The sequence below is a fragment of the Daldinia vernicosa genome (genome assembly GCF_022497035.1).
Source record: "Daldinia vernicosa strain CBS 139.73 unplaced genomic scaffold F5Y00scaffold_3, whole genome shotgun sequence".
NCBI lineage: Eukaryota > Fungi > Ascomycota > Sordariomycetes > Xylariales > Hypoxylaceae > Daldinia > Daldinia vernicosa.
Genome location: NW_025953919.1, coordinates 130,947 through 152,627, shown reverse-complemented (window position 1 = coordinate 152,627; position 21,681 = coordinate 130,947). Strand labels below are relative to the sequence as shown.

The 21,681-nt window shown below is 48.4% G+C and overlaps 3 protein-coding genes across 3 annotated transcripts; 2 read left to right on the top strand and 1 right to left on the bottom strand.

Annotated features, from left to right (window-relative positions):
* The first annotated feature begins 118 nt into the window (after positions 1-118).
* On the top strand, positions 119-1,589 carry F5Y00DRAFT_224465 (GroES-like protein). Its single transcript, XM_048006005.1, has 2 exons — positions 119-458; positions 528-1,589. Exons 1-2 carry the CDS (start codon positions 256-258, stop codon positions 1,438-1,440), a joined length of 1,116 nt encoding a protein of 371 aa, XP_047869277.1. The 5' UTR covers positions 119-255; the 3' UTR covers positions 1,441-1,589.
* A 403-nt stretch (positions 1,590-1,992) lies between these two features.
* On the bottom strand, positions 1,993-7,557 carry F5Y00DRAFT_270554 (uncharacterized protein; the record flags this gene model as incomplete). The annotated part of the gene is made up of 3 exons (XM_048012631.1): positions 5,797-7,557; positions 3,869-5,745; positions 1,993-3,767 (listed from the first exon to the last, which is right to left on the bottom strand). The coding sequence occupies exons 1-3, from the start codon at positions 7,551-7,553 to the stop codon at positions 1,993-1,995; spliced, it is 5,409 nt and encodes a 1,802-aa protein (XP_047869276.1). The 5' UTR covers positions 7,554-7,557.
* Positions 7,558-8,192: 635 nt separating this feature from the next.
* On the top strand, positions 8,193-10,067 carry F5Y00DRAFT_257371 (uncharacterized protein; the record flags this gene model as incomplete). The annotated part of the gene is made up of 2 exons (XM_048010545.1): positions 8,193-8,710; positions 8,774-10,067. The coding sequence occupies 2 exons, from the start codon at positions 8,193-8,195 to the stop codon at positions 10,065-10,067; spliced, it is 1,812 nt and encodes a 603-aa protein (XP_047869275.1).
* Between the last annotated feature and the right edge of the window lie 11,614 nt (positions 10,068-21,681).

Genomic DNA, 21,681 nt, shown 5'->3' with positions numbered 1-21,681 from the left:
GGCGGAGCATTCGGCGGGGCTCGGCGGCGAAATGTGGGGCGATCGCCGAAAGCCCACCGAAAGCAAAAACTGGAGTATACCGGTATGCCTTGCCCAAGCCTATATATATGACTCCGACCGGAACATATTTCGAGGTTTAAAATTCGTGCAGTTTAAATCTACGACTGGAAGTGCAGTCCTATATACTTCAATTTATATTTTGCGAAAGTTTTAACACGGCACTCGGGGAATAAGTAAAGGAAAAGGAGAGACAGAATGGCCGCGTTAATACCAAAAACAATGCGTTCTCTCGTGGCGCCGAAATACTGCTGGCCGTCCGGCTGGGAAGTCGCCAATATGCCTGTTCCGACGGTCACGAATCCTAAGGACGTATTAATCAAGATACACGCCGCGGGCCTGTCGACAGGTGAAACGCAGCTCGCGAGGGGAGCATCAAGGTATATACTCGGGGAATTGAAGTATGTCTATGATTATTCTCCCTTATCAACTTTTGCATCAAATCCATTCATTCAACTAACCCAAGATAGAATGCCTCACAAGATCGGCATCGAGGCCGCAGGTGTTGTCGTCAAGGTCGGATCAGGGGTGACATTGTTTAAGCCCGGCGACGAGGTATACGCATTCGGACGATCCCGGCCAATGAATATTACCGCCGAAAAGGGGTTCTGCTCTGAGTATGCCGTGGCTCAGGAGAACCTGATGATTCCTAAGCCTACTAGCTGTTCCTTCGAAGACATGTGCAATATCGCCAGCGTTGTTACGGCACTGCAAACCGTTGAGATGGGTCTACGCCTTATGCGCGAGAACGGTGTTACCGACGGACTTGAGGGCAAGACCGTATTTGTATCTGGTGGCTTAAGCGCCACTGGCTCCATCGCTATACAGGTTCTAAAGAATGTGTATGGCGTCGGCAAGATCATTACCACCGTGTCCACAGCCAAGGTCCCGCTCGTAGAGCAGTACCTCCCGGGGCTCGTCGATCAAGTCGTCGATTACACGCGAGTAAAGAAGCTTACGGATGCCATACCCCCGGGAAGCGTAGACATGGTGTATAACACGCAATGGATCGTGGTGAGCACGTTCCCGCTAGCGAAGCCGGACGTAGGCGTCGTAGCGTCCATCGCAAGCATACCGTCGCCGGGGTTGTTGCGCCTTATGCTGCCGCCAATGCCGTTTTTTGTGTACTGGCTCGTAGGACTTGCGCAGCTGTGGTACAAGTTTAAACTACGCGGCACGAATATTAAACACGAGTTTCACTCAGGCAACCTCGGTGTGCGTGAGGACCTCGAGCGCGCTGGTGAGATCATGGCCGTGGGTAAGGTCAAGGGTGTTAACCGCGTTGTTGAGCTCGAAGATATCGAGACGCTTAGGAAGGAGGCGCAGAAAGTGGCTACAGGAAAGGGTGGGATCGGAAAGCTAGTAATTAAGATTGCGAAATAGGGGGGGACGCATGCCTAAGTATTTGTATGTAGCAATTAAACACGCGGTTTGATATATTATTACCGTCACGATATTGCATGATTGAGCCAAGGGAAATATAGCTTAGAAGATGCAATGCAAATAACTATAACTACTCCAATTAAAAATAAAAAAACGAGACGAAAAGAATCTCCTAAAATACAAAACCGACGGGTCTCCTCTCCTACCTTACTACCTACCCCTTGCCCCTGAGACCAAGACGGTAGAAGTGCTTCCTCTCCTCCCCTCCCCGACAGCCCCATCGCCCGCCCTACCTACACGTAAAAATAAATCAATCTGGAAAATAAACAAAAAGGAAGCATTAACTGTCTAGTCCAATTACAACAAAAAGAAAAGCCAATTTTAGGAAGCCGTATGTATGTATGCTCGCTTGTCCGGAACAAGGGCATGGCGTCTGTCTGTCTGTCTGTCTGTCTTCTTCTGTCTGGCAACACGCCACGGATACTACTACTACTAAATTATTTTCATATCAGGAGCCTTTTCTTCTTCTTTTTTTCCCCTTCAGCTCTGCTACTACGAAGGCGGCGGAACGGGGAACACGGGCGCGAACTCGTTGGCGCCGGTGCAGTAGATCCAGACCTGGCGCGGCTTCGCGGAGCCGGTGAACTTGGGCGCGGGGATCATGTGCGTGTAGTACTCGCGGCCGGGAGGCAGGCGGATGATGCAGCACAGCTGGACGTGGTGGGGGTTGGGCCCGTCTTCGCGGACGTAGTGCTGCAGGGCGGCCTCGGCCTGGAGCAGGGTGACGCCGTAGTGGTTGTGGTCCTCGACGGCCCGGTCCGTGCCGACGAAGCAGTCTGGGTTGTCGTACGCGGCGCGCAGGGCCGAGGTCGCGGGCAGCCAGAGGGACTGGGGGTCCTGCAGACGCATGCTGTAGGAGATGGCTTGCAGGGCGCCGTCGAGGCCGAAGCAATTGCCTAGATTAGCCCAGCCGTGCGGGAATGCTTGCTCCAAGGCCTGTTGGTCCACGTGCGGGTTCTCTGCGCCTGTCTTGGGTGTGGGCTGGGGCGGGCGCGGCGGCTCTACGACGCGGCCGGTCTTCTCCAGCTCTTCGGCTTTCATATGCTCCTCCAAGCTAGGGAGGGGGGAGTACTTCCAGCGAGAGGGAGTGTCCGGTGTGGGATTCACTGGTTTGGTGGTTTGCTGCTGCTTGAGCCATTCGCGGTACGTCTGGGTGGCCTGGCTGGGAGTCGGGGGGTTTTGACCAAACAAACCCTGCCCATTACCCGGACCTACTGGTGGCTGTGGCCTTGGGTCCGGTTTTTGGCCGAACAACGAATGGGGCTTGACTGGTGGTTGAGGCCAAGGTTGGGGCGCGGGCACGGGCACGGGCTGAGGTCGGGGCGTGGGCTCAGCCTGGGGTGTAGGCTGAGGCGCGGGTGCGGGTGCGGGCGGGTATTGAGGCCCTGGCTGAGGCGCGGGTGCGGGCGTGTATTGAGGCCCTGGCTGAGGCCAAGGTGAGGGCGCGGGCACGGGCACGGGCTGAGGTCGGGGCGTGGGCTCAGCCTGGGGTGTAGGCTGAGGCGCGGGTGCGGGTGCGGGCGGGTATTGAGGCCCTGGCTGAGGCGCGGGCACGGGCGTGTATTGAGGCCCTGGCTGAGGCCAAGGTGAGGGCGCGGGCACGGGCACGGGCTGAGGTCGAGGCGTGGGCTCAGCCTGGGGTGCAGGCTGAGGTTGGGGTGCAGGCCGAGGCTGAACTGGGTCAGCCGGGGGTGCGGGATGAGGTTGAGGCCTAGGTTGAACCGGGGGCGCGGGCCGTGGTTGAACTGGGGGTACGGGCTGGGCCTGAGGGCCGGGCTGGGGTTGAGGCTGAGGTTCAGCCTGGGGCTGGGGCTTGGGCTGAGGCCAGACTGGAGGTTCAGGTACGGGGTAAGGGTTAACAGGAGGTGCCGGCTTAAATTTTGGTGGTTGTGGAGTGGGCTCCGGGGGGGCCGGCTGAGGGGTAGGCTGAGGCTCGGGTACTGGCTGAGGCCGAGGGGCAGGCTTAGGCCTGGGGTTAACATTCGTCTGGAATCCAGGCGTAGGCGGGACAGGCCTCGGGGTCGGAACAGGCTTCGGGGTCGGGACAGGCTTCGGGGTCGGGACATCGCCTCCAGTGACCACCTTCTTGATGCTAGGCGGGAGGATGAAGTCAGCCGGGATCTTGCGCTTCCTAGAGGAGCTGCGAGGGATATCCGAATCGCTGGTTGGTGGCAGCAAGGGAACCCGAGGCGCTTCGACATCTGTCATGGCCTTGTAGGCCTTGCGTATCTTCCCCCAGAAGTTAAGTCGAGGCTCGGGGTAAAGCACTGCGGCAACCTGGTTAGCATCGACCATGACCATATAGAAGTAGGGACATAGGTATATAGGTGATTAGACAAGTATGAGAGTGTATGTATGTATGACTTACCGCCTTCAAGTTTACGGCTGAGGACGACAGATTGTAGAAGGGTCTCGGCCATGGGAAAGACAGCGGGACCTGGCATGAAGCGTTCCCTCGGCTTGGTAATTGGTATCAACTTCTGCCGAGGCGTCTTGACCTTCGGCGTTTTGACTGTTTGTTTTACCACCGCCATGTTACCTTCGTCGTCTGTATGAGTAGTAGGTTGTGGTTGTTCAGTTGGTATAGGTGCTGGGGTTTCTTGGGGTGTCTCTTGAGGTGTCTCTTGAGGAATCTCTTGAGGAATCTCTTGAGGGATCTCTTGAACAGGTGGTTGAGGAATATATTCGGGGGCCACTTGTGGCGGGTCTTGTTTGTTCACTTGAGGGATGGCTTGAGGAACTTCTTGGGGGTCCTCTTGAGGGGCAATTTGAGTAGATGTCTTGACCGAGGGCTTTGTATTCGAGGAATGCTTTGTGTGATCAGAGTCCTTTGTCTGTTCTGGGACCTCTGTCCGTTCCGGGTTCTTTGTTTCCGCATTAGGCTTTGTACCATTTTCCGAAGTCGTTGGCTTTGTTGGAGGATCGTGAATCCAACAATTGTCTGGCCAAGGATACCATGTCGAACCCTCTGCTCGTCGGTTTACTTGTCTTTCGGGGAACCTAGGCATTAGTATGCCATAGGCCTGATTTGGAAGGCGTGGCTCTACTCTTGACATTTCATCTCGTCGTTCCTTGATGATTTCTTGTAGGCGCCTATCCTGGTGGTATACTGGCCAGCGCATCATGTGGAAGAAGACCCCGCGAGTATAGGGGGCTTGATACCGCCTATGTGCTTCCGTAACCCATTTAAATAGACTTGGCCGTTTGTAACCACTGAGTATTTTGTTCTGTTTGAATTTGCCGTCATTAATGTAATAACCTGACGAATCCTCAAAAGCCTCAATACGGCCGGGGTACATTGTGTTGCGATTCTCGACACAGTTTTTAATGATGCCTTCTCGAATGATGTCTGCCGCGTAGTGATCTTTGAACTCACGCCGCATAAGCCCGTCGGGGTCTACTTTATAGACAATATCCTCTATAGTCGGCGGTAGGAACTCTATTGGTCCCACGCCGTTCTCAATAGAAAGGTGCCAGTGCTCGTAAGCCTGTTTGAAGGCCTCCGTAGAAATTGCTTTCCACTGGTGCATCTTTTGGGTTCCGGTCTCCCTATCGTACGCCGAGTACTGGAGTCTGCGTTCAATTTCCTCGACGTGCGCTATCGTACGTCCCATTCGATAGGCAAGGTTTCGAAAGAACTGGACAGTCCTTTCCGGAGCCGGAAGACGACGGTGTCTTTTGGCTTCCTCGCGGATTTGCTTACGCATATCGTCGCTGATTCTCGCAGCTGACATCTTTCCTATTATCTCCCAAGGAACTAGGTCAGACCAACTAGGCGCGTTGCGTGTGTTTTCTAGTCCTCCCTCAGGGTATGAGCCCCGAACCCAACCAATCTCGGGTTGGATCCGTTTCTCCAATATGTCGTGACTACTAATTTTACCCTCTAACTCATCGTCTTCATCTTCATCTTCGTAGTCCTCGTCCTCGTCCTTGTCCTCATTGGCGCCTTTAGGACGATCGCCTGTACTTGCTGCTAACTTGTCGGGCAACTTGTTCTCTCCAAGATGATCAAGGATGTGTTGAAACTCATCCCTCGCAATAGGAGTTTTTGGTCCACTCAATCCATATTTATTTTCTAAATGCTCGACAATTGCTTTTCGATACAAAGTCTGGTTGGAGGTGAACGAGCTCTGGTCTTTATGACGCCAGTAGACACGATTCTCGGGATGTATTACGTATTTCGGTCGTATGATAAACGTATCCCACTCTTCCTGGGGCTTACTTAGGTCCTTCTTCTGTGAATACCTGAATCCCGTTAATAAATTCACTGGCTTGACGTATGGCAATTGAACTTACTGGACTCGACCTAGGTTACGAAGTATTTCCAACTGGTCCATGGCTTCCCCGCGCGTAAATTGGTAGGTCTCGTTTGCATGAGACTCCCCAGCATCTTTACCGCCACCATTAATATATGCAAGTGCCTCATCCAGGGTTGGTCTAGTCTTATACTGCCTCTCTTTCCACTTCTTAACATCCGGTTCAAAGATATCTATCCCAGCTATCCCCGGGCCATTAGATGCGCCCGGGTTGTTGAGGAAATCCTGGAGCCGCTGGTCGAAAAGGATAGTAAGATTATCCTCCGGTTGTAGCTTGGGGTTGCACATTGCCTCGGTGCGGGAGGGCTGGCAGAGATATCTCAACCAGGCCGCGTCGGATTCGTCAAGCAGCAGGATAGTCGGAGGTAAGTTTAGAGACGACTCTAAATTGACCCAATCGATCTTTTCCCTTCTCATAATATCTGGACGGGCTTGTCTACGGGTTTCCGCCTCGTCGGGACTCCATACAGTGGCATTGCTCGTCGGGTTAGGGCGCCATTCTATCCCAGCTTGGATATCCCTCAGAATAGCCAGCAAGAAAGGCCGTGGAGCTATGCCGAATGTGTCCTGTAGATGTCTACGTAGCCGTCTTAGATATGCGCCCATTCTAAGCCAGTGATCATTATATACCGAAAGGCTTCTATTGACATAAGGGCCTTGGAAGTTGGCGGGTAGGGCAGCTCTTTGGAAATCCTGCCAGTTTTCTAGGTTATAACGGCGGCGCTGCCAGCCGGCTAGGACCTGGATAAGCTCCTGATGTTGGTTATACCAATATACCCAAGGATACGGTTCCTTAAGACTCTTGTGGACCTTCTCTGGGGGAAGTGCCCGGGGCTGGTAAACGATGTCCTCCAAAACCGGGTTAGGCTGTTCGTAGGGTAAAACTACTCGGCGCCATGGGGTATTGAGAATTCTATTCTCGTAGTTGGTGAACATGTTTAAGCATTGCTGAAGCGCAGCCCGCTGCCAACCTCGCGCGTCGTAGAATTCTCTCAGATTTTGCAGCTTTTCAGCCTCGGTGAGCCCATCGCTCTCCTGATCCTCATCAAATATGGTAGGAATCTGATCGGCAGGTCGAGGTGGTATTAACCTACAAGTTTCCTCAACCCCATTCGTAATGCACTGTTCAAACATCTCATTTTCATATCTAAACCCGTTGAAAATGCGCGGGTCGTAGGTGGCAGGTTTAAGACAGTTTTCAAAGTAAAGCTCCTCGGCACTCTGATAGTACTCAACCGCTTTAACTCCCCTCGCAGACAACTCAGGGAATATACCGTCGGTTTGAATTTCGCGCAATTCATCGTAACGCTTGTATTTGTTTCGCATTCTCTCGAGGGCGGGCTGAATAAGAGATTGACCAGGAAAATTCGGAAGACGTTCAGTAGTACGCTGGCCAGGTATGATTTCTGACGTCCAGCGAGTTGGACCGGATTTCCACTTCTGATACCTCTTATGTACCTCGACTATGATGAGCGCATCGTCCAACATGGCGCGCGTGTAGGAGTCATCGTAGCCGAGATCGCCTAGATGACGGCCTTCATCAGCTTCATCGAGATATTTGATAACCTCCGCAAACCGACGATCCCATTGCGGATGTTTGTAAACGTCTTCGTCGAGTAGGAAGTTTAGGATTAGGGGTAGCATAATTCTGGGATCTCTCCCGCCAGGACCTATGGGCACATCTGGTAAAAACTTGTCCCCAACATCCTCACCGGCTGTCGGGCTTGGCTCCCCCATCGTATCTAGAGCGCTGTTTCGAATCACAACCGTTCTAGACTCCCCAAAGTGGAAAACAGCTAAGGAGAAGCTCTATAGCAGTTTTTTTTAAAAAAAAAAACGATAATAGGTAGTGTATCTAGTGATTCCAGTTCACCGAGCGAAGCTCATTGTCGGCTAGAACGATTCGTTGATAGATTGTTTGGGTCGCTGCTTAGCGTGAGTCTACCGGTCTACCGTGACAGATGAGCAAGAAGAAAGAGACAGGAAGATGGGCGAAATTTCCGCTCGCGATGAACAAGTTACAATCCCATGTTCTTGTCTTCTCTTCCGAGGAATCCTGTCGTTACCAGGGGCAGAAGCTAAACATTCCAGAGCCAGTTTTTAGCTTTCTTTCACTAAAATCCGATTTCAACAAAGAATGCCATTGTACAGCTAAATATCATGGCTAATAAGGTAAGACAAACGCACTAGACGCTCGAATCCATCTGTTTCTTTCCGTTTGCGGTGTTAGAGGCGTTCCCATTCTTCGCAAGCCAACAGCCAGCACGGCCAGAGGGCACAGCAATTATTCGTAAATTCAATACAGACATTAGTGAAGAAGTTAGATACAGTCGAAAATTAAAACACTCTACAATTTTCAAAAGCACGTAGATAGCAATGACTGATGATAACCAGTTGCCGGATCTCCCGGAGGGATCCCCAGGTCAACAACCCGAGGGTGAGTCGTCTCGGGGCCGCAGGCGAACCATACGAAGGACTGGAATGCCGGATGAGGAGCGCAGAGCTCGACAACAGCGTAGACGTCAATTTCGCGCCCGATTTAGCTCTGCGAACGAAGACAAGCCGCGAGAAGAGACGGAAGATGGAAAATCCGATATTGACAATCCAAACACTACACAGGCAGCAATTGAACAAGAAAGTGCGGATGTTCCGATATTCACAGAGGCTGAGGGTATTCAGGATCGGAAGCCTTGGGAGACGTTAGTTATTGGGAGCTTGGGAGAGAACTTGAGTTACATCGAGGAAAAGAATCGCGAGATCGAACGTCAGCAATATATCGTAAGATACCACCAGGAACATTCTCCGCACGAAGTTGCACACAATCAGAAAATCCTCGATGAGTTGATACGAGAGCGATCGAAAATGGAGGACGACGAAGAAAACAACATGCCGCAGTAAGAATACGCTAAACCCTCATTTTCTAAGAAATACGTATAATAACCAATAACTGCTCATAGATATGAACGAGAAGAGAAGAAGCGCATCGGCGAACGACTAGACTCGCTGAACTGGGCCCTCGATACTTGCCAATGTGAAGATGAGGAAGTCAACATCCGAGCCGCCATCCAAGGGTATCAATCTGGAGAGATCCCATATTCGGACAATTTTACACTTATCTACGGCGGACATATCGTTGATGTCTGCCCCACATACCAATCCTTCTGCATAGACAGACAGGAGAGGTTAGATAGGTATTCCGCAAGATACGGACCCGGATGGCTCTGGCAAGAACCTCCATTATCAGGCCCGGGCTTCGAAGTGATGGCTAATAAGGCGGTGTGCCTTAGTACAAACGGGAGTAAAGGTAACTACTTTTTCGGGAGTTATAAAGTGAATATGCGATTTGCCGTTGATAGGAGACAAGTCATGAGAAAGACACCTAGAGGTTTCGTTAAGGAAATAGTGCGGGGGCCGAATACTGAGGTTTCGTGTTGCTTCGAGACGCTCCTCGACAGCGGAGCAACTCTCCCCAACTTATCTCTAGATGATCTTCAACATCTAAACATCGACTTGAAGTATTACGCTGCGCAGGGTGTCACGAGTATCCGAACAGTATCTGATATCCAAAAGCGGAGACTCTTCGAAATGCGAGTTTCGGTGTGTTCAAAAGACGGCACATCGCTCGTCGGGGAAGACGACCGAGCAGTTTGGCCTAGCGAACCGAGGCTTGTTGGAGGCTTAGTTCCGGTCTGGATCAATGAAGACGTAGAAGGCAAATCAAGCTACAGAACCCGTCTAAGCGGCATGATACCGTTTGAATCATGCTACGTAGGGTCGGCGCCGACTACGAAGGAGATGTGGCTAGGGGAAGATCGCAGAGACGTGCTGGGCGCAAGGCGCATGCCGTCGCTCTTGCGGTACGACACCGAGAAGCAACTCGGGTTGCAGTATCCGGAACACTTCCAAAGGTTGCGGGCCGAAGCAAAGACGCCGGATCAAGTGATATTCATACACAACCTCGACCCGGCAAAAGGAAGAGGATCGACGTTCATCGACGCAGACTGGCCGGGTGTTCGCGGGAAGAGCGAGCTAGCAATCCTGGATAAAGAATTCGACAAAGCTAGCCGGCGGGTGGTCACGAAAACACGGGAGAAGGTAGTCTTGGAGCCGCGCGCGGGAGAGCGATGGGAAGCTGCGAAAGAGGAACCTGGATGGCGAGACCAATTATTTGGCCCTAGGGATTTTGCGAAGCCAGACTACGTCGGCATTGGAGAGGAGCAACCATACAGACATAGGTTTGGACGCAGGTAGAATATATTAGGCATAGCGAAGTAAGATATGTGTCGTGTCTGAGAAGTCCAGAGTGAAGTTAATATTTATATTATATTAGTTATATTGCAGATTAAATATATGAGATTAGCAAGCCATCGCAGCGTATCGTACATACAGTCTCTCCCTCTTCCCCTCTCTCCTTATATGATGAAAAGAATGAAAAGACTTGTGGTCAGTCAATATCAAGCTAAGGTGAATCTGTATGGAGTAATATCTATGGCATCGGTGATGGTATATTTTGAAGTACTCTCGGTAGTCATGAATTTAGCTGTGCATATAACGAAGCCTCCATACGCTCGTTACGTCGTAGTAAAAGCACCACATAATTTTCTACGCAGAAAGATCTTCAGGGAGACATATGTAATAGCCTGCCAACTTGGATATAGTTGTTAGCTCATGGCGTTCCCAAACGAGTCGTAACCTGCATAACCGAAATCGCCTGGTGGCGACAGCAGCAACAGCGCTCGGAGATTGTGGAAGATCTTAGTAGCTGCTAAGCTCGCCAATTGGAACCCCGGTCTGGGCTTTTCTTGACCCTTTTCTCCGTACTGCGTTGGTAGATGGCACGAGAAAAAGGAAATGTAGACTTGCCCTTGCGTGGAAAAATTATCAGTTTCTCCTCTCACGAACCCAACAGTTTGGATGCTATGACAAATGAAGCTAATGGGAAATGGTATAGTTATGTGCCTAGCATATGCAGTGACCGGAAGAGCGGTACCGTCGTATTTTCTCCTATTCAGGTATTATTAGGTATTGGTCTGTTAGTTAAGATTCATTAAAAGAAGAAGCTGGCTTCAGCGACATTAGATAGGCTATGGGTCATTCAGCCCCTGCCTAGCTAGCTACAGCACTCCTTACAACTTATTAAGGATATAGATACAGAATACCTATTGGTGCTTGCTAACAAAATCCTACAGCGCGGGTGTGTTCATCTCCGGCTGTTAATTGATTCGATGCAGCTTAGATGTCTGGGCTCTTATTTAGCTCGAAACAAGTGATGAGGAGGCGTATGGCTATGGGATGATGGCTTGCAGAAATTGATTAGCCAGACTTACCCAACTGCAGGGTTCGTAGTGGAAGAGGAGAATTAAGAGGAGAGAAGGAAAAATCTTGGCGCGTTTATATGGAGATCCCAATTAACAAAATACCTAAGACACCTAATACGCGTAAAGGGGTTTTTCTTTTTTTCTTTTTTGTCTTCTTCTGCAGCTTCTTGAAACGTTCATACTAGGCTCTTTCATCCGGGCTAGACAGGTCTTAGTTTAGAACTTGTCTCATAAGTCTGATATAACTTACGGATCCTATTGCTAAAAAAGCTGCACGAGTTGCAGAGTTGCATGAGTTGTGGGCTGCATCATGCTGCATCGTCCTGCAGCATCGTGCTATTAACGCGACCGACACCAAAACGCCAAACCGACGCGTGCGGAGAAGACAACTTTGGCCTCTGAGGGGCTGGATAGATAGAAATCCATCTCGTCATCGTATATTCCTTACCCCACCATAAGCCTAGAGACTGTAAGGACTACTTATAGTTCCATACTATGTAGTATTAGTATTATGTAGGAACTACGGTCTTAATATGTAACGTCGAGACGCCATATTTGATTTATCATGTGCAAGTACGAAAATATTCATGATAACTTCGGTCCGCTTACCAACGCTACAGAAGTTTATCAATAGGTAAGTTTCTCCGCATAACTGGAGCAAAATGTCGACGATGACCGCCATTTTCGAGGCTGAGGATCATAGATCCTGCATGTTTATACGTAATTCCTCGATAATGCCGCTTAGGCATATTATTATCATTGAGATAATCACGCTGCATACAATGGGTGCATACGGTTAGATCAGGAGCTAACGCCGACAACTTGCAGAAGCAAGGGTCGACTCACATAACGACTGAACGAATAGGAAAAACCGGGTCAACTCCATCCTTTAGGGTTAATAGAGCGCGGGAGGTAGCTGAAATACACAGCCTCGGAGGGCAGTAATCATTAAATACTGGTTGCCGATTATTCCTGTGACCGATGTAAAAGGAATGTAAAAAGAGAGCCATGAATAGACATATCCAGGTTATGATAATGGTTGGATGGTTCTTCCTCGGCCGCTTGCTAAGCTGTGACAAACCTCATTGGCGTATTATCGAATCATAGGCATAGAGGAACCAATGAGAGAGCCCATAGCCCGGTAAGCTTGAAGCTGTCCGTGTCGCTAGTTGATGAGACCGGTACGTAATTCGGGGTTCACGAGCGAGTTATGAGCCCGACTAGGCTAGGATTTCCCCGGACTGCGAGCCCTTGGGTTTCGGCTAACCTGCTAACTTAGATTCATCATGAGATCTAGACGCGTCCCGAAACTAGCGCGTCGTTTTTTTTCTCTCTTAAGGTCTCGCGTTATCCTTGCTGAGGGGATCTCTAACAAGACGATCCCACCGGCTAATCGTTCAATAAGGAGCTCCGGTCTCGCCAAGAGCTCACAATATCTGGAGACAGTGTTTGCTCAGCTATTAAGTGGAAACGAAAAAGTTCAATAATAACGACGACCCTGTATCGTCAATTGACTCGCATCTTGTCCGTTGAGTTCATCATTGATCACATAGAGCTCGGAGACTAGTATATGCTAAGCTGCGCTTGCGCATTGGTGATTTTTCAATCGAAGTCATCACTACTAATAGTGTTGAATTTCTCCATGGGTACCGTTAAATGTACCCAAGCGGGTTGAAGGTATTATGTATAGTACCGAGAGAGCGGTATCGTCAAGGATGATTAGCAAAAGTCTGGCCAGAATCAGGAAAGCAAGAAAAAAAAAGGACACCGGGCAGCAGGCTGAGCAACAAGCATGATATGATAGGCTTGGCAGAGGCACGGGGGTATGGGACCGCTGTGTTCTGTAAGCGCTTAGGATAGCCTGCCTTGCAGTCATGCCGTCTGCGAGTAACATCGTCAGATCAGAACGAAGTACGATGCAACGCCGGTAGGCCAGCACCGAATAGCTTATTAGGCAGATGTCGTTTGCCATCAAAGAGCGACCACTACTACGCGTCGCTTTGAAACACAACGACTGTTCCGCAGATGAGAAGTAGACGGATGACTCCCGGTTTTGCACGTACCCAATCCAGGTTGTCCTTGTCACTCACGAGACTTTGCATGCTTCGTGGCTAAGATCTGCTCTGCGATATGCCAAATCATATCTGCTCGTTGCCGTTGGCTATTGGTTGGTGGAAATTGGTGGTAATGTCTCTCGAAGGATTCCGTGGTATCTACCTCACGAGAGAGTTCTCTAAACCAAGGGGACCAGGTATTGTATCGTGCAAGAGTACATATTGCTAATAATGGAGATGCGCCCACCCTGTTACAATATCCTTGGCTGTCGGTGATCGTTTGTAACAAACGGTTGACGAGGTTGACGAATAGGGAAGATGAAGGGTGCGCAAAAAGCCTCACCTTCCGCGACGAACAGTTAACTCCGGCAAAAAAAAAAATAATAATAATAATAAGGAAACGAATCTAATAAGAGTAACTACTATGTAACGGAAACTGTGACATATGATTACCTAATTAAGGACATTTCTTGGACAAGGATTAGTAACGGTACTTTGCACAAGATAGGTAGGTAGGTACCTAGGTATTATTAGTATTAGGTAAAAGATCTGGGTTGCATTAGATTGTTTTTATGCGTTCCACAGTTCCATCCCGGCGGAATCACCAGCCTCATTGCGGCTTGACCCGAGAAAGCGGGCTAGGGCTTCTAGATCGTCCATCGAAGCATTGTGTAACAATTAAAGTTGTATGACTTTTTAAATATCTAGTGTAGGTATTTTATTCTATTCCTAATTATTACAAGTCTATGTTGCTGTTGGTCCGTAGTGTACGGATTACCTACTCTCTACGGATTATCTACCCAGGTATTTCGCGAGCGGTCTGAGCACTGGAGCAGACCCCTAATCAGACCATACCGTAAAAATCACGTTGCATCCTTCACCGATTCCGAGGCAATATCGGGAATCAAGGATAACCTTACGACAGCGCACAGTTGCTAGAACAGTCACTAGATCAAATTCGGCCCCCGGACGCACAGTACCTACGCCGCCCCCAACCTCACCCTTATTTTAAAGAGGAAAAAAAGGGTATCGACAGCGCTACCAGAGTTGATCCAGACCCTTTACTACACATCATTGCGGTAAGGCCGGCTCCCGAGAATTTTTGCTGCAAGTGCTGTCGACCAGGGAACCGGAGAGACTATCTCGTTATGACCGTAGTAAAGAGGATCCGTTGGTAAGAAAAATAGCACCCAACGTGCCGAACCCATCCATGGATGGTCCCGCGGCCCGCTTCATGACTAAAATGTTAGCTCAAAGAGCCTCTCCCTCGGTCCTTTGTAAAAAGTTTGCACCGCATCGGCGGAGCTCCTTAGAAAGAATCTGTCACTCGGACCCATGTGCCTAAATTTTCTACACTATACCGGTGCTTGGAGGGATGTTTGAAGAGTCTAGCTTCGGTAGCTCTATAACTAAGGCGGGCAAAGAGCTTTTCGGCGTGGAGCAGACCCGTTTCGCTATTCTCTATGATGGCATGAGGGGATAATCTAGGTCACGAGGTAAACCTGTCAAAGTCAACTGCAAAGTTTGAAGAGGACCCGAGTGATTGTGACGCTGCACCCGATCATACATAACTAAGGTATGTAGGTAAGTATGTAAGTATGTCTGGTACGGAAGCGGACGGCGTGGGTATAAGCATGAAGCTAAAAGACAGCGGAGTACGAAGTAGACAATTTGATCACTTAACCTAACTAGTAGTTTTAAATCTAGGGATCCTGTCTTAGTTCCTCACCGCTGGAACCGAATCAGACGCATTAAACACCGACCTACTGCTGTAGAGTTGTTCGGAAGGGAACGTCATCATCGCCTAGAAGCAGGGAGGTCCATCTGAGAAAATAGCAAATCGCATCTGTTGGAATCATAGAAATGCATGTTTTCAATGCCGCTAGTTTGCCGACTTGCATGAGCTACTTGCGGTCTGTAAGTTCTTTTGAGTAATTCTAGCTAGTTATCAGTCTATCGGTCAACAGTTCGTACGGTGGATCGGACAGCTTGCCGACCTTCTAACTCTATTCATCTTTTGATAGGAATATTTTGTTGAGGTTCGGAGCTAAGGAGAAAAAAAAAAGGGTTATGTTGATTATTGGATGTGTGTATAATTGTATAAATACGTCATTATCAAGTTTATGTAAATGTCCCCATTACAATGTGTTAGTAAGAGTACCTAACCTAATGTAATGTACATGTAAGCTCGCTTGTTACTCGCGTGGAGGATGCATCAATGCACAACTGCGGACCTTAGTTAAATGAACATTGAAAGCGCTAGTGACGAACGCGATGTTATGTATAGCGCACAGTGCGTACCGGCGTTTGCGGTAAGGCTGAGCTAGATCGACGGACGGGTGGGGTCTCCCTCCGAAGGACAAACCCGTTTTTACATTCTTGACGGTTCTGTGCTGCAGGAAATAACGACTGTTCTTTGACAATCCGTAAATTCCTCGTCGATGATTCATCTGAGAGGGGGGCATTATAGGACTTGTCCCTCAACACCTCTCACACTCATATATGCGGACATCTTCCAACAACATAAAAAAAAAATAGGAGCAGTGGGAGCTAACTGCGCTAGGTTGTGCTAACTTCCGCATCAGGTAATATATCCTTGCTTGTGGCTTGCGCGCTTGTGGCGTCTGCAACTTTCCCCTACCTGTAAGTGCTGCATACATGAAAAGATGCATGATGTACCTAGACGGGAGATATTGCTAGAATTTAAATGCTTGAATGTGGTTACTTGAAATATCTACATATTAGGTTTACTATTTCGAATCTATTTGATCGCGTTATCAGGAAAATCCCTTGCAAACAAATAGAATACCCATCATGCAGTTGAGATGGAGGGAGAAAGATACCCATGGGTTTCAGGAAAGCAGCTCTTCCAAGGCTCTATTGGCTCCCAGCTCGTCTTCCACGTTTGCGGACAATCTGGATTGCTTGAGACTGTTTACGTATTGTCCCGTATTGGACCGCATACATAGATATTCCGTAGCTCTTCTAGGTAGGCAGAGTGATGCTAGATATGATTGGTTGGTTGATTTACAGCAGGCTTATCCCGCCATCCCGCCATCCCTCTCTATCTCTCTGAAGTGAGGGGCACGTTACGGTTTCTTACCGATAAGAGAAAGTGATATTCAAGATGCCGTCTCGAATAAAAAGCGAACATGAAAGAGAAAAAAAAAGTTAGACTGGTGCAATACGTCGAACCACGGACGTCAGCGCATATAACTTCTTAGGAAATAAGCGGCATCTTTGCTTAGATACCTCGATCCGGGCCGCGCTATAAGGCAGGCAGGGCGTCGGTTAGCATATTGGCATATTAGGCGGACGTCATATGCCTCCCGCCTTCGGCTGTGCAACAGCACGGCTACCGATGATAACTAACTGTAAATGCGATTATTTGGTAACACGCACCGACCTTGTTCTAACTTCTGTGGGATCAAACGCTATCCGTCCTATTTACGTTGATCAGCAAAACGCAGCCCTGATGCTCGCCTTATGATACGAGAAGCGAGAACTCATATCCAATGCGACACGAGGCAAAGGCTAAAGTGGCAAGGCGACAGCTTGGCCGGAAACTCGTATGGATCGTGCTCCCCCGAAACTATTATATCCGTCTCTAGTTGTAAGAATAGGAGTAGTAGTAAGTCCTATTGAAACTTAGTGCAATAAGACCATAGTAGCCGAAGACGCTTTTGGTATGGTAGTCCTTGGAAATTACCGATAATTCATTAGGGCTTATTAGCGTTTATCGAGTTACGGACAAGTCGACGCTTTATCCTTACCCCCGAACTTGTTAAGAGAAGCGCATGCATTAGGTCTAGGACAAGACAGAAGAAGGCTTGTAATATCGTCATAGTATCATCTATTCTATGTAACAAACCTTTCATTCTCCGCGTCTCCTACTACCAAATGTAAATGTACGGAGACCGGGACGCGTGTGGGGGATGACGATGCCGTATCGCAGCACCGTGATTGAATAATATGATATGTAAGGCCTCGGCTGGTACACCATCAAGATGAAGCAAGATGGAGTCGGACAGGATTGGTTAAGTAGAGCTGGAATCGGTGGGATGGGCAATGAGCTGTCCCACGGGGTGCGGGAGTACAGCAGCTATAGAAGCAATCAATTAATCCAATCATGCCTAGACCTTTCAGCCAACCAGCAACCCACCACGTCGGTATCATGGCCTTTTCTTTACTGGGTCGGCCTTTGGGACGCCGTCTCTTGTTGCATGCCATGTCTCTCCTATTCGAGCACTTAGACATGGCCATCCGCCATCTTCTTGATGGTTTGTTGACGTCGCGATTTGTTTTCCTGGTCCCTCGATCGGTCTGTGGGATGATTTCTAACTATTGTATGCCGGCGGCCGTTGATAGCCTGCTCGGCTCCACGGCCTATTCGCAATACCTAACAGTTAGAACGCGATGATCTGACACGGTCAGACCATCGAACACGCATGCATTACATAGGTAGCAGTATACAAATTACCATAATTGTAGCATATGTAGGCCTACAAACCTAGTCCCCAAGACGGATTAATAGGTAGATGGAACAAGAAGGTGTGTTCTGCGTAACAAAAAGGCTCTAGGGTAAGGTGAAGCGCAGGCAGCCTGGTACGGATTGACGTGATGATGGGAGCCGGACGCAATAGGGGCTAGGATCCATTACACATGACACGCATGATAAATTGATTTTCAAGTCGTGTAAGACCGCGTCAGGAGATCTTGATTGGTTAGGGGCTTATCGACGATTTGGTTTGGTCGGCGCGACATCTGCCTTGTATTCTTGCAGATTTCCAGATTTCCAGATTTCCATGGGCTGAAATGGCGACACTAGCCCGAATGGAAGAATCCCTGCTCAAGTTTCTCCTTTGCAGCTCTATATGCGAACAGGCGTAGGATTTGCTCTCAAGATTGAGAATAGTTAAGGGGTGATGAAACGGGACGTACGGAATACATACCTCATACATATATACATACCTGGATATGTCCATATTTACTGTGCCGTGGAGATCGTACGTATGGTAATTCGTAATTCTCCCCTTTATAAACCTGGGTACCCAGGTAATAGATATATTATTAGCCTTACTAGGAGGCATCATCGGATGATTTGATGATGGCGGACGTAGATTTTTACACGTTTTTGGTGTGCATTGGCATTATTAGCATTATTGCTTACCAGGGAACAGCGGATCGACTTTACTGGCTGCATTCCTAAAGACAGATCTGCGGTAATCATATCGAAAGTAAGTATTGTAGGCCAACCGTACGCGGTGTTGGTTACTTAAAGCCGTACTAATCATATGTCAACTGACGGGCGGGAAATACCTACTACTGCGCCCTCGTAGCTGAGTCCAATCGAGCCATGACTCCTTACTCCTTCGGCTTCAAGCGAAACCTTCAAGCGAAGCCGAGCCCTCGTTGGCAGTGACTTAACACCCGCAGAAGTATGATTGAGAAGTGTCCAGTAATTTACGTATTCCCGGGGAAAGTTAACGTTAAGGCAGCGTTAAAGATCCGTTATTAAACAGTAACACAGTAAAGCCCTTTTGGGTCTGAGCACGCATAAACACAGTGTGAACTCTGATCCGAATTACAAGAGCCTCCGCTATTCCATCATTTCTATTTCAAATGGAACCGCTTCTATCGCGCTCAGTGTATCCTGAAAACTTCTCACTGTGAGGCCTTAGCACTATGTACAGTTCGGAGTACTGTACGTTTTTGGTATGTACATAGATTTGTTGCACTGTTCCATGTATGTATCGTCTGTTGAATGTATGAATATCTCTATCTAACAAAGGTCTACATACTAAATAGCTTAGGTTAGACCTAACAAAATACAGGCTTGTACCTTGAGAATTGATGTGGAGTGTCACCCCATCATCCGAATTGTCGTAATAACATAATTCCATGATGCTCATTCGACGATACTTGGCAGGTTATCTAGTGCAGCACATTACTGGTTTCCATCAGCGAAGAGGTGGCCGATAAAACGGCTAACTGCCCTAAAGAATGGCATTACGTGCATACGCCTATCAAATCTCGAACTCCAGGGTTCTAAAAGTTACAATGCATTATGCACACAAAGGCGTGTAAGGCCAGATGGTCTATATCGAAGAGACCGTTACGAAACAAACAAATATTCCACGGCCTACTCACTCGTGACGAAGAAGGTCTTGATTTAGTAGACCCCTTACGCATGTGCAAGTATAGGTATACAAAGCAAATTGAAACCGCCTACAAGCATCGTAGCAAGGAGAGGCTCAAACGAAGTTTGATCAAATTTATAGTGCATACATACTACCTACAATACTTAACCTACCTAGGTATTTACCGATATCTGCCATGTAAGTCTACCATGTAAGGCTGGTACTACGAACAAATAGCCAACCTTAGATGCTCAGTTATGATGTTACCCATCCTAAAATATCTAAAATACAAAACACTTGCATCGTAGCTAAACATTGAAATTTCCATATGCATATTTGAGTCTGTTATTAAATTTTATATCCCGACAGTCTACCATACGGTAGCACCCGTAGGAGGCCGTACCGTCCAGTTTCGCGTACACATCCACGGCAGCCTCCCATCTTGAAAATCGTCAGCACCAAGTTTATTGGGCGCTGCGAATAAGCGGTCTGATATTGAGCAGCAATCAGCAGAGCTTGTTTACCGGGCTGTCAAACCATGTAGCCCAAAAAGACGGCTTGGGCCTCGCAATCAATAGAAAGAAAAAAAAATCAACAGTCAACAACCAACTGGCCGTCGTTCAAAGCCTTTTGCTAAATCAGATATGTATGATATGTATCTCAAGAGATATCCAATCGAAGTGAGCTCCGCTTAGGTAGTACACGTAAAAAAATACACACTTCAATATTTCTATGTACACCGTTCCCGTACGTATGTACGTGGACCCCGGCTACAGATCAAGGAATAAGGTTGAAACCTTACATGTGTAGTGTACATATGTATGTCATATGTATTATGTATGTGTGTATAGGTATACTTCTAAAGTTTACATGTGTACATAGTGTACTAGGCAGTAAATTTGCTTGCTGCTTGCGATTTACAAGGTCCTTAGTTGCAAAGAAAGGGTGTTGCAAGGTGCAGCAGCAGGCTGCGTGTCGGGGAAAGAGCGAAAGTACGGAGAGTGACTGGAGATGGAGAGAAAAAGGACTAGAAGTACAAAAGCCTGCTGGGGGGCACGCGAGTAAGCTGGGAAAATGAATGTACTTACTTGTATTGTACCTGCAAGGCGGCCGTCGCCAACCCTTAAGCTAACCTTAGCAAATTCTCGAATCTCATAGGCTGTCGCGAGCGCGGTACCTTGTCTAGGCTCATCCTGGCCCCCGGCCTCTTTCCTGCTGAGGCCCTGGGCCCTGTAAACTTGGTATATACTTGGTGTACTTTACCACTGTACCTGTGGATTTTATTACTGGTGCTTTTTTTTTCTCGCTCTTTCGCACGCCGTTTCTACTTTTTGCGTGGATGCTCTGACCCGCGCTGGGGCCGATGTCTTAAAAGTACCTGTTAAACCAATCCATCTCTTCCAATCCTTTTTCATCTCCTCCATCCTCCTCCAACTTGAGGCCATCTCCTAACTCTCTCCTTCCTTTCCTCGTCCTCTTTATCCGATCCATTCATTTTCCTCCTCAACGACCACTTATCCTTACTATCGTCTCCTTGTCCATTCCAAGGAGGAAAGGAGGAGAGAGAAATCCCGGGCCTTTACGACAGCGCAAGACGAACAGGGTAGAGCCGAGATAATAGCAGAAGAGAGAGAGAGACGCAAGTCAAATAGATGAAGAGAGAAGCAAAAAATTAGGATTTTTGCTTTAGAACTTTGATAATTTTATCCTCTTCAGAAATCCTTCCAGGTAATAACCAATATTTCTGGAATTCGAATTCCTGGGTCTTTTTTATCTGACCAGGAATCTCCCAATTACCACCAAAAAACCCTCCCTACCTCAACTTCATCCCGTCCATCAGTCCCTTCCCCCCCTTCTTTCAATCCGTCAAGGCGGTTCGACTCCCTCTATCCCGTCCCGTTCTCCATTCCTCGACCGAATACCCTTCATCTCCTCCCCCTCCGCTCAATTAGATCGCCCCAAGGAGAGTAGTCTTGTCTAGCTTGCTGGGCAGACACAAGGCAATTCGAATCTCCTAATTCTCCCTCGTGCCAACGGTACCAGGAATCTGACTCTGGCTCATCGCAATTACTCCAGAAGAATATCGGTATTAGACTCCACACCGAGTCTACTACTGATTCGAGGATCTCATCCACGAGCCCTACATGAACCCGGTCGCTCGACTATAATCCATTAGAAGCGTGCAAGTGCAAAGGTACGTTTGAGAAGATAGCATTATATCCCAAAAAGGAAGAGAAGGGGAAAAAGAGGGCATTGGGCATTTTGCGAAAAGTCCAAAAGATTCATATTCTGATATTGGTTCCCTCCCTGCGCAGGTACATACCGACGGTCCACCTACAGTGTTCCAACGGTG

Coding starts and splice junctions, on each gene's coding strand:
- F5Y00DRAFT_224465 (XM_048006005.1), top strand. CDS start 256: ATGGCCGCGTTAATACCAAAAACAATGCGTTCTCTCGTGGCGCCGAAA. Junction 459..527: donor TATATACTCGGGGAATTGAA/GTATGTCTATGA, acceptor AACCCAAGATAG/AATGCCTCACAAGATCGGCA.